Below are 13,859 nucleotides of genomic sequence, written 5' to 3' on the forward strand. Positions count from 1 at the left end.
TGTTTGGATGATTGACAAAGAAAGTAAAAATAAATAAATAAATGTTATAGAAAAATATATTAATAAAACATTAAATCCGTTCGCTTTGGGGATTAACCATACTATTTTGAAGAAAATATTCTTTTTAAATTCTAAAATATATTTTCTATAATAAAAATAAGTGTCTCCAAATTTAGAGTAGATAAAGAAATATCTGAGTGTGTTGAGCTATGAGGCTCAGACACTTATCTTAAATGATGTGTCGATACTTGTAAGACACTTATCGGTGAAGTGTTCAATTCAAAAATATTTGTTGGATTTTTTAAAATTCTAGTATGGCTCTAACATAACTTTAAAAGGTATAAAAACAATAATTTTCTAAAAACTCAAATTTATTGTATAAATTTTTATTATGAGTATAAAAATAAGGAACAAATTCTTTTGAACCAGTTATGAAAAATATCTTTCTGCTCCAAAAAGAATTTGAAACATACTTTTACACATAAATATTTATTTTTAATTTATATAATTCAAAATTATATAATATATAATCCGTGTCCTACATTTTAAAGATTATATGTCCGTATTCGTATCGTGTGAGTGTTTGTATCCGTATCTCTGCTACAAAGTTGTTGAGTCTAAGAATGTAAAAGAAATATCATTTATTGCCTTGCCCCTTCCTCAGACATCAAACTATGGCTTCCTCTCATATCATGTTAGGATGGTCAAAATGTCCTTTAAGTAAAAGTTGAACGTGAATCAAAGATATTTTTGAAATTCCTTTTCCGGGATTTAAATTTTTGGAACATTTTTTTTAATTATGAAATTTTTTTGTTTTCAATATTTTTTATGGAAATATATTTTAATGTATTTTTTGCATTTTAAAGTTAATTTTTCATAATAGAATTTTGATTTTCAAATTTTATTATGGAATTTTATTTCTGAAAAACAATAATTTATTATGAATTTATTTTTTCAAAATATATTTTTTGAATTCTGAATTTTTAATTTTGGAATTAAGGTTAATTTTGGAAACTTTGAAAAAGCATCTGATGCGGGTCACACTTTATAAGGTGCAAGAAGAATTTTCTCTTTTATTTTTTCATGTGAATCATATAGTCTTTTAAGAAGTTGATAAGTTGCTTCTCATCATCATTCTAACAAAATGTTGTTTTTCGCTTTGATTATTTTTTACGCACTGGAACACTTTTACCAAGTTCTTTCAATCAAACAATCGATGTTCTGAAAGAGAATCGATTCTCAACGTATTTTAAATGGAAATTGACGTTGAAGGAGTTGAAGGAATTCATAATCGATTTTGATACAAGTTTTTAGGGATAATTGAATGTTTTAAGCTGAAAATCGATTTTCTAGACTACAAAATAGATGTTTGTTTCCTCTTCAATATTCACACAAAGTTAAAAACAATGCGCAATTTTTTAATTTTTTTAAGTTTTAAACTAATTCATTTGATAAAATACAATAAAAATAACAATTAAATTAATAATAATAATAAATATATTTATTTATATAAATAAATTTATATAATAATAATAATATTAATTAAAAATAAATATATAAATTAATTAATTAAATTTTTATTATTATTTATTATTCAAATATTTGTAAAGATAAGGATAAATTTGTAAGCATATATTTTACACTTTTTTAAAAAATTAAAAATTTATCCAGAATCATCATATCACTCAGAAACTTTAATAAACTTTTCTCACAAATTCACTTTACCATACTCCAATTCAAACAATCTCACTTTCTTCAATTTTTCTTTCAAATCACTCTAAATCTACTCTTTCAAATTACTTCCCCAATCCAAACACAACCTTTAGGTATGATGATTCTAATAAATACATAGTTTTAATATTTTTTAAACTAATAGTAAAATAAAGAATATTTCTCTTGATATTTTAAAAATAATTTAAATGTCATATTATTATTATTCAAACCACACATTATATTCAAGATTTTGATGATCGTAAATAATACAAGTTTTTGTTTAATATAAATAAATACCCTAAACCCTAATGAGTTTGTTAAGTATGAATCAATTTAAATGAAAACAAAGTCTATCTTTTGTTAAAAAATATAAATACAAAATAAGAACAAAAGTCTACTTAATAATACTAGATAACTAAAGACTATATGACTTATGAATAAGTGACACATGCATGAAGTGTTAAACAACCTCATCAACGTACAACTAAAATGGGTTGTTGGACACTAAGAAGATTGTCTACCTTCAAGAGTGCAACTCACAATTTTCCCCACAATTTTTAAAGAAGATCCCGACCTATGACAACCTACCCTCTCATCAATGTATAGTTAATTTAATGTAATTGGTATGGCCTTAGATAAAACTTGTTCTTTTCCTTAATTTAAGAAGTATAATATTCAAATATCTTGATGACACAAATGATAACATACACTACAAGAAAATTTGGTATTACATACAACACAAATTCGTATGTAAGACAGTAAATTTGCATTCAATACATAGTTACATACAAATTACATACGAAAAAAATCTGTATGTAAAACTATCCTATGTAACTATTACATACGAATTTAAGATCTGTATGTAATTGTATATGAATTTAGATACGAATATATCCATATGTAACTATCTTCAGGTTTACATACGGATAGGTCCGTATGTAACTATCTTCAGGTTTACATACGGATATGTCTGTATCTAACCTTCAGGTTTACATACGAATATGTTCGTATGTAACATTCAGGTTTACATACGGATATATTCGTATGGAACTATAATTTTGTTTTTTTTTTGTATATTTGAAAGCACTGAAAACCAGTTCCACACTTGCATATACCGAAAGTCATTCCAGATTTACAATTTTCAACAAAATTCATTCAAAGACAGATATTCATCAACATTCACACCTGTCCATAAATTGAAAAGCATGATAGAATACTAGTTCCAAATATTCAAAATATCCAAATGTATTTCATTCAAAAAAAAAAAATCTAATAAAAGGAAATTGAAGTCATTACAAAGTTTTACTTATCTTCATGAACCGTCCATAATAAAAATCATACAAGGGATATAAAGGCAATGTATCTTAACAATCATAGACTCACAATGAAAAAGTTGGAGAACTATAAGCAACGTGTACTAAACTATCTCCTACACTTGTACCAACAATGTCTCATATGAGGATTTCTAACATAACAATTTCTAACAAACTTTTTTAATCCACTATTTAACATAAAAAATTCTAACAAACTCTTTTTTAATCCATTATTTATTGCTTAAAATGTCTTAAAAACTACAAATCATACGTGAAACTCATCAAATAAGGTCCAAAGACCCATAGAAAATCACGTTTTCTAAACACATGATGAAGTCTAAACCCAGTCATCCTTATACAAGTACTCGATTTTCCTTTTCTATCTAAACAGACACATTATCAGTCATACTGTTAGTTTTTTTATCCAATTTTGTCTTATAACCAAATCACTAAATGAAACCACTCCCAATTAGTTAAACTTAAACAGTCACATCATGGTGGTCTTTCATATCTAAATAAAAAGGAAATAATACATTTGCATGCAATTTAACAATATAATACATATCTGAATAAAAAGAAAATAATCACACAATTATTTGTAGCAACAACCATTGAGGTTTGACATTTCCTAATTCAGAATTATCCTATAAAAAAACTCTAACAATGAACAATAAAGGCCCACCCAAAAGAAAACTCACCCATATCAACTTTAAGACACATTTCAACTACACAGCACAAGCCTTGTACCCAAAGCACCACAACAACTATCGAAAATAATGACAATCATGTAGACAATTAAACTATTAGAAAGAGCCAAAGAGCAAAAACAACTCATTCCAATTAACATTTGCAGTAGTTATGAAGGTTTTAAACACTCAAAACTTCAAGCTGATATTAGTGAACTAGAGAGGAAAATTGCAAATTACAATGATAACAAGAATCTATCTGATGGACTACATTAGTGAATTAGTTTAAAAAGTCGATTTTATGAAAAAGTTAAACCAATTTTAACAAGTGTATTTGTTTCTTACTCCTTTAATTCTAATCTCTTGGCACTTGATGATTTTGAATTGTTGTTGTGGTTGTCCTACAATTACCGAAATTATGGAACATTTGGGCTTATGTGGTTTGATGAAATTGGGGTCACCATATGGTTGCAAAAAATTCACAAAATGCAATAATGTAGTTGCAATTGCATCTGGAAACTGCTATTTAAAACCTTAAGCTTTCCTTCACTAGTTCTTAACCATTGCTTATTTCATTGTTTCAAATTTCAATTAATATAAATCCATACATTTTCCCTTTTTGTTAGCAACTTGCAGCTAGATTGAGGAATATTGTAGTCGTAAGACGTCAGATTGATGACCTACCTTGCCAATTAGATGTAATTCAATACGTTTGTTTCTTTCACCTTTCATTTGTACATAGTTTCCATCATACTCCTTGAAACTCTTTGCCAATGAATTTGAATATGTTTTTACCTAATTCTAATTTTTGTACAATTAAACTAATCTAGGATATTTCTTTCAAATTCATCTGCATACATCTTTTCAATGCTTTTTACTCTTTGAAGACATACACTACTTTATTTCAATTTTGTGTAGTTTGAACTCACTCATCTTCAACCAAAGGTAAGGAAAAATATGAACTCAATATAATCATTTTTTACATTTAAATTTATTAATTTCCACAATTTTTTTCCTAAACATTTGGGGAGGGTTTGATTACTAGATAGGGTGAGACTAACAAGGCTTAAATTGGATAGGTTGATAGAAAGATATTACATCCATGTTTAATCTTCTAATCCTTTCTTATTGGATAGGAAGTTTAATCAATTAATTTACTTGAGCTTACTAGTCTTTAAGATATACTAATTCATGCAGGAGTTATGCCCCTATGTATCATTTTATTGGATGAAGTAGAATGTGCATTATGAAAAAAGTCTATAAAAAAACACTATATTTGGACCATTGTGCAATGAAGAGAGGAAACAAATGTTATGCATATATGACAGGTTTGAAAATTGGTTAATGGGTTTTCATTGGCTTTGAGGACTTTTGATTTCTGGGTTTCGATTTCACAGTAAATTTGGTGAATTTCAGAGAGTAGGGTTTGTGAATTCATGGATTTGTGTTTAACAAAACATGACATACTTTCATAAAGCACTTACTTTTTTAATTCTATATGTAATACTATATATACGGATATAATTCGTATATAAATATTTTCGCTTTGTTAAATACGGTATGTAAATATTTCAATTTTTTTTAATTAAATATGTAATACGTTATATACGAATATAATCTGTATGTAACTATTTCCATTTTTTAATTAAATATGTAATACGTTATAAACGGATATAATCCATATGTAACTATTTATGCTTTTTTTTAATCAAATTTGTAATGCTGTATATAATCCGTATGTAATTATTCCCGCTTCATGGAGCCAAATTACATACTGATCATCCATATGTAATTTCTATTTACATACTGAATTAAATCAGTATGTAAATATCCGTATGTAACGCTCACTTTACACACATTCATATTTGTATGTAATAATCAGTATGTAAAGAAATAATTTCTTGTAGTGATAGAAACACTAAGTTATAATAGTTCATTTTGTGTCATGCAAGAATTGAATAAACTACACATGTGCATACACTTACATATATTATCCTTTTAAAGAAATTAGTAAGTTGTATTGCGAAAATATTCAATGATAATTTTAAAGCTCTATCAAACCTCTCTTTATAAAGCTAACATTAATTTTCAATTGGTATTAAAGATAAAATTTTGGAGTTAACTATTTGCAGGACTAGAGGAAATGATCCTCGCTGACATGGAGAATGAAGGATAAGTTGCCCATTGTCACCCTCATTCAAGGGCGAAAAGTTTGACTACTCGAAGAAACACATGATTGCCTTCTTTAATCATATCACATTGATATGATGGATGTTGTGGAGAATGAAAAATACATTCTTGTTGATAAGAACAACAAACTTATTCCAAGTGAAGTAATAATGAGGCTATAAAAGGGGAGTTGAATAGAGTTTGAGATTCTTTTTCATAAACAGATAGGTCGTTTAACAAACGATGACAACACACCCTCAGCTCTTGGACTACGTTTAGTTCTTATTTAAGAAACATCTTAAAGGGTTTCACTAATGAAAGACTTGACTACACACAAAGCACATAAGAACATAAGATAGATGAAAACACAAAAATTGATTTTAGTTAATTTACTTTTGTTTGGAAATTGGATAAATGATGTATGTGTCAATTGATGAAGGATTTAATGATAAATGAACTTGAGAATCAATATGTTTACTTAAATCTTTTTAATCTTATTTTTTAATTTAATAGAGGCTAGGTCTAGAAGAAAAGAGGTTATACAAGGTGAAGAAAGAAGAGTCAAGAATTGAAGCGCATTATCCAAAGCAACATGTCCTTAGCTATTAGCTATTAAATCTTGTATTGTTTTGTAAAAATTATCATGAGTAGCTAAACTTTTCTTGTTGGAATTGAAGAATAATGTAATATTCCTATACTTTGTTACTTATGAATGTATGCTTCTTTCAATTTATTTGATTTGAATGTGTGCTTAATGCTTGTTATATAAGAGATTACTATTATTGATCTTAAAAAGTTGAATTATATTGGTTTGACTTTAGAGAGTAGGTAACTTGAATCACATTGAATACAAGAAGGATACAAGAAGGTTGCAAAGTTTATTCAATCTCAACCATATCAATCTAAGAACATCTCCTTTTTACACCAACTTTTAACCTCGACATTTATCTTTATCTTCAGTTTAATTACCATCATTTGTACAATTTTATATAATTATTTTCACACTAAAATAAATGTTTACACCCTGATAAATGTTTACACACTAAGAAATATTATATCAAATAATTATCTTCAGTTTACACCCTAAGAAATCTGAAGTAAACTTATGTTCATCGAATCTCCAAGTTTATTTGTTCACACTTCCATGTAATCATCAACAACTTTTTATCAGAAGAAACCATGACTGAAAAATCCTTGATAAGCTGTATTTTCAACCCCAACAACTTGATCCATTTGCAACTAATGAAATTATGTGTACTCACAGTGTCCATCAGAAAAGGAACGGTCTGCTTCTTGATAATTCCTTTGATCTGCAATGTATTACCACCTAGTATTCCATGTAAAGCATTTCGGGAGATGTGGACATTTGTAGCTTGAATAATGTCTATGTTGCTGCCTATGATAGCTTGTTCTTCCTCACATTCCATGTCTGCATTATATCGAAATCTTCTTGAGCACAGAAGATAACATTGAGTTTACCCCAAACATTACATTTTTCATCCTATGATTTTTATCCCACTTATCACCACAGAATCTACACATCCCTTAACAGTCATGTCACTAACTTCCTCTCTAGATATTGAAGTTGAGGTGGTACGTTTAAAATTTGTAGTTGCTGAAGCAGACATCGATGTTGTAGACTGATTCCGATTCAAACTGGTTATACAATGATTCTGATCTACAAAATCAGCCTAGAACTTGGCTTGTGCTATTAAGGTATAGGGATCAAATGGGAGCAAAAGAAAATTGTTGTGCCAAACCATATCATATACTCAACAATTATGAGGGACTCAGATTGGTTCCATAATGTATGAGAACTGGAACTTTCTTGTGAATTGGGTTCATTTCAGGATTTTTTAAGGTTGAATTAAAGTCCAGTTCTTAATAGTTTTTATTTCAAAATTTTGAATTTAAATAAAAATATATTTTCTGAACCAAATGCTGTAACATAATTGGAATTTTTGTAATCTTGAGTCCACATATTATATATTCATAAGTAGTTATTGTGACTTCAATATCTATCAAACGCCAAATTGAGTAGTTTCTGTTACTAAAGTTGGAGTCACTTCAAACTAGCTCCAAACCAATAAGAAGATTGAAACATAGTAAATGAAATAACTAATAGAAAGAGGTTTTATTGATCGTAAAATCTTATACAGAGAAGACACACCAGAGTGTCTAGCAAACATAAATAATCCAAGAGAGACAACAAGGCCTTATAATACCATATTTAAAGTGCAAATTTTTATCGGGTTAGTTCATGAAACTCCTCTATTTTGATTCAAGTGCCTTCTTTATTTCCACAATATAAGCATACACCTTCTTTTCATCAGGAAGAGTTTTGGACACGGTCTCTCTCTCCATGCATCTCTTGGCCCAAACCATGAGTTTAGGACATTCTGCTTCCATTTTGAAGTTACCATATGTCTCAAACGTATAAAACCAGCTATAAAATGGGATCAGACCAACATCAGCAAAGCCAAACGTCTCACCCCCATAAAAGGGTTTGTCACCTAATGTCTCCTCTAGTTGCTTAAAGATAGAGATCAACTCCTTCTTCCATGTCTCATGCTCCTCTCCACTTGAAAGCCACATTTTCCTCCAAGTATCATACACCTGCATTTAATGACCAATACCACAAAATCAGAATTGCTTACAGTACAAAAAGAGAAATCACATGACAACAAACCTAAAGCACATACCTTTTTATCAATGTAATCCACCCAGAATCTGGCTTGAGCTCTCTCATAAGGGTCAGAGGGCATGAGTGGAGGGTTGTGATTCCAGACCTCATCGATGTACTGCACTATTATTGCAGATTCACAAATGGGTTTTCCATTATGGATAAGAACTGGAATCTTCTTGTGAACAGGGTTCATCTGCAAAAGCAAAGGACTCTTGTCCCTGAGATTCTCTTCCTTGAGTTCATACTTAACACTCTTTTCAGCCAATGCAATCCTAACCCTCATCCCAAACATGCTGGCCCATGTATCCAACAGAACAACCTCGTCTGCCATCACTGCATGCACAGGATCACCAAATCCAACTCAAGTTGTTGTGAACTGGGTATGTTGCTAGATGCTCTGTACTAACAGGACTGGTGATGATATATATGTAAGACAACCTTTTACGAAAAAGAAGATGTGGAGAGAGTTCTCAAATGTTCTCAAATGACCTTTATGTTACGTTTGCGATTACGTCAATGATTTGCTTTTCCTAACACAGATCCCTACCCTCTAAACTACGTGTCTAAATATTCTTGATAGTGTTTGACGGACTAATTATCATTTAGTATCTCAAGCACACTTCAATTCGCAATTCTCAGTTGGAGAACAACAAAAGCTGAATAGAAAAGAAAAAGACCAAGAGGGTGTTTAGTTTTAGTTACAAAGATATTATTTTATTTTCAATTTGTTTCTTGTTTTTAATTATTTGTTAAAGAAAACACCAGAAGCAACCGTATAGTAACGAAGAAAATATATTTTTTAAAACATTATCATGTTAAAACCACTTATAATCTACAGGAGCATTTTTTCATAGTAATTGTACACGTTATCTATTATAATATGAGTGGTGGTACTTCGATACAATACAATTGAGAATGTTCGTACATATCTATTATCACGTTTTCTATTTTAGTTCTTTTAAAATTCTATAAAAAAAGAACATTTTTTATTGTACAGATGATAATACAATATAATATAATAAATAAAATAGAGTTTCTTTTTACCTTGTTGCTTGTTTATTTTTTCTTTTTTTTCTTCCAATAGTTGCAGTTTACTCCAAAACTATCATGTTTCCTCTCTTTTTTTTCTTCTTTTTGAAACGGTGGAGGCTCAAATCTTTGTTTAAGTTTTTCTGATGCACATATGTTTTATCCTTTTAACCCTCTGCCCCTCTGTCATTTTATTACTTTACCTTTAAATCTTTTCTATCTTTTTCTATATGGTATTAGAGAAGATTAAGGCTTGCTATGCTTCTGCTGTTAATTATTTGTTCTTTACCCTTTTTTTACCCTTTCTTGAGGAAGAATGGAATCTGACTCATCAGAAACTAGTGTTTCTGCAATGGATCCATGTTTGAATCTCACTAGTCCTTACTACTAGCATCCTGGAGAAAATCTAGGACTGGTTTTTGTCTCTCCATCTCTCAATGAAACCAACTATCATACATGGAATAGAAACATGAAAAGACCCTTTTATCCAAGAATAAACTTAAATTTGTTGATGGAAGCATTCTTAAACTCAACAGAAGTTATTCAAGTTTTGAAGCAAGGGAAAGATGTAATGTAATGTAATGTTTCTTTCTTGGATATCAAGAACCTTATCACCACAAATTGCAGAAAGTGTTGTGTATATAGACATTGCTCAAAATCTTGGGGAAGATTTGAGAGATAGATTTTCTAAAGGAGATCATTTTCGAATCTCAGTTTTACTCCAAGATTTACATTCCATAAAACAAGGAGAAAGGAATGCCAATAAGTTTTTTTACAGATTTGAAAATTATTTGGGAAGAGCTAGAATTTCTTAGACTTATACCTAACCATGTTTGTCATGTTCCTTATAATTGTGATTTGTCAAGTCTATTCTAAATACAGAGATTCATAATATGTCATTTGCTTTCTAAAGGGTCTTGGAGACTTCTGTAATACTGTTACTATAAGAAATTATGTAAATTAATTTCTATAAAGTGACTCACATGACTTAGAGTTTGGGCTTTGGGCCCAAATATGATTTAATAATAATAATAGAATAAAGGCCCATTGGTTAATGTGAGAAATATATATCTGATGATATACCTAATGGAAAACCTACATCTGATGGAGATTGGGTACTAAAGGTTATAGGGTTCTGTCTCTGCAAATAATAGTTGTCTCACTCTTAACCATCACGAAAGTGTGTGACAAGAACGAAATTGCAAGAGATAGATTGGGACAAAGGAGATAAAGTAATTGCTCAAATAGGATTGCTTATGGATCAAGGTAAGTGCCTATTCCTTCTTGATTGTATGATTGTGTGAGAGTCATGATATGATAAGATCTATTTGTGAACATAATTGCATGTGTTCAATTTACGTTTATTCAAGTTTTGAGTTACATGTGGTATCAGAGCCTTGTTGCTCATTTTTGTGATTCTCCATTAATGTTTTTCCAAAATTCAAAGAACCCTAATTTTAAAATATTCTCAATTTAAGAACACTAATTTTAAAATTAAGATTTATAGATTAAGGTTTCCATTCCTCTATAATAGAACCCTAATTGTCCTAAACCATCAAAATTAAAGAACCCTAATTTTAATTAATCCCAATTGAAGGACCCTAATTTTTAAAATTAGGGTTTATGGATCAACACCATTAACTGCGTAAAACCTTTTGAACCCAAACGCGCAGAACGGTGACTGCTGCTGCTGCGGCACGGTGACTCATTGTGAGAGGGGTGGTTAACGGCATCCCTGCAGCTTAACCAATTTTGCTTCATGAAAAAGAAGCAAATTTGATTTACTGTGCCTTAGGTTATCAATTTTATTAATATTATATTAGAAATATAAAATAATGAAATACATCAATTTTATTCATATTATATTATAATATAATATAATAAAATGCATGAAAAGAATCCAATTAGTGAATCCATGTATGAATTATTCTCTGTCATCATGAAATGCATGAATTCTTTGCTGCACCCCATATTAAAGTTTAATCAATTGTTACTTTTCTGTAATTTAGGTTATGTTATAATGTAATTAAATTTACATTTAAATTAAACTTTAATTAATTAATTAGAAGTGAGTAACGAAAAATTATTTTCTGTTTTATGTATCATGTTTTAATGTAATTTTATTTGCATTAAATTAAGGTTTAATTAAAGTTTTAATGAAATTTTATTATGTTCATTAAATTAAAGTTTAATTAATTGACTGAAAGTGAGGAATGGAAAATTATTTTTTCCGCTTTATGTATTTAATTTTAAATTGAAATTTTGGAATTACTTGTATGATGGATTTGTAATCACCAAAGTGATCAGATCTTTAAGTTTTATTTAATTCCAAATTATGGATGAAATTTTATTTCAATTAATGATATTATTTATGGAATTATTTGTATGATAGATTTGTAATCACCAAAGTGATCAAATCTTTAAGTTTTATTTAATTCCAAATTATGGATGAAATTTTATTTCAATTAATGATATTATTTATGGAATTATTTGTATGATAGATTTGTAATCACCAAAGTGATCAAATCTTTATGTTTTATTTAATTCCAAATTATGGATGATGAAATTTTATTTCAATTAATGATATTATTTATGGAATTATTTGTATGATAGATTTGTAATCACCAAAGTGATCAAATCTTTAAGTTTTATTTAATTCCAGATTACTGATAAATTTTATTCCAATTACCTATAGAATGGATGCTAAATTATTTATATATATATGGGTAAATGGAAATTCATTATTATAGGGCATTATGGATCACCCAAAGGTTGATTAGTTGTCCTTATAATTAATGGATATGATTGTTGGTAGTGAGTATATGTTATTAGTTTTGCTTGTATATCCAAAGATAACAAGTGTTTCTAGTTAATGCATACATCTTGCCAAATAAAGTTAATATTATTAGCATCATTATGTTTTGTGTATTAATGAATCTCCCAAAGGAGAACATTAGTATACATAGAATGTTTTCTGAATCTGTATAGTATGTTTAGTTTATGACTCAAAGTATTGATGTTAAGCATGTGTGATCAAGTATTGTTCCTGTATCTTTATGCGAATGAGCATAACAAGTAATATTAAGTCTGCTCTTCCCAAAACTAATGGTGCAAAAGAATTTACGAAATTTGTGGAAGAGCGCTCCCAAACTACTGATAAGTCTCTTGTTGGGACATTAATGAGTATATTAACCACCATGAAATTTGATGGTTCTCGTACTATGCACGAACATGTCATTGAAATGACTAATATTGCGGCAAGACTTAAGTCTATTGGATCTGGTACTCTTTATGATGGATTATATAGATTGAATCTCGATAAACTATATGCTGAAACTCTTATGACCTCGCATCATAATGTTGGCACTAAACGAAGTTTGGTGAATGAATGTTCTGCTTTCTTGTGGCACAAACGTTTGGGACATATTTCCAAGGAAAGAATGGAGAGATTGGTAAAGTATGAAATACTTCCAAGTTTGGATTTTACTGATCTGAATGTATGTGTGGATTGTATTAAAGGCAAACAAACAAAACACACAAAGAAGGGAGCCACAAGAAGTACTCAGCTTCTTGAAATTATACACACTGATATATGTGGACCTTTTGATGCAAGTTCTTTTAATAAAGAAAGGTATTTTATCACCTTTATTGATGATTTTTCACGTTATGGTTATGTTTATTTACTGCATGAAAAATTGCAAGCGGTGAATGCCTTGGAAGTTTATATAAATTAAGTGGAAAGACAATTAGACAGAAAGGTGGAAATTTTCAGGTCAGATAGAGGTGGTGAATATTATGGAAAGTATGATGAAAGTGGACAACACCCTGGTCTGTTTGCTAAGTTCCTTGAGAGACGTGGTATTTGTGCTCAATACACAATGTCAGGTACACCACAACAAAATGGTGTTTCAGAAAGGCGTAATCGAACCTTAATGGACATGGTTAGGAGCATGTTAAGTAAGTCAACTGTACCTGTTTCATTGTGGATGTATGCTTTAAAAACTGCCATGTATCTGTTGAACAGGGTTCCTAGTAAGGCAGTTCAAAAGACACCTTTTGAATTGTGGATAGGAAGGAAACCCAATTTGAGACACCTGCATGTTTGGGGATGTCAGGCAGAAGTTAGAATATGCAATCCGCAAGAAAAGAAATTGGATGCAAGAACAATCAGTGGATATTTCATTGGTTATCCGGAAAAGTCAAAAGGGTATATGTTTTACTGTCCTACCCATAGCACAAGAATTGTTGAATCTGGAAATGCAC

At 29.6% G+C, this 13,859-nt stretch overlaps 1 protein-coding gene across 1 annotated transcript; it reads right to left on the reverse strand.

Annotated features, from left to right (window-relative positions):
• Positions 1–7,991: 7,991 nt before the first annotated feature.
• LOC137835018 (glutathione S-transferase 3) lies at positions 7,992–9,027 on the reverse strand. The gene is made up of 2 exons (XM_068643309.1): positions 8,584–9,027; positions 7,992–8,497 (listed from the first exon to the last, which is right to left on the reverse strand). Exons 1-2 carry the CDS (start codon positions 8,896–8,898, stop codon positions 8,153–8,155), a joined length of 660 nt encoding a protein of 219 aa, XP_068499410.1. The 5' UTR covers positions 8,899–9,027; the 3' UTR covers positions 7,992–8,152.
• Positions 9,028–13,859: the final 4,832 nt, after the last annotated feature.

This window comes from Phaseolus vulgaris, chromosome 5 (genome assembly GCF_051622355.1).
Source record: "Phaseolus vulgaris cultivar YP4 chromosome 5, ASM5162235v1, whole genome shotgun sequence".
Classification (NCBI taxonomy): domain Eukaryota; kingdom Viridiplantae; phylum Streptophyta; class Magnoliopsida; order Fabales; family Fabaceae; genus Phaseolus; species Phaseolus vulgaris.

Excerpts from the sequence above, each read along its gene's own strand:
- LOC137835018 (XM_068643309.1), bottom strand. The coding sequence starts at position 8,898 with ATGGCAGACGAGGTTGTTCTGTTGGATACATGGGCCAGCATGTTTGGG. Across the intron at positions 8,498-8,583 it reads TGGATTACATTGATAAAAAG|GTGTATGATACTTGGAGGAA; the intron begins GTATGTGCTTTA and ends CATTAAATGCAG.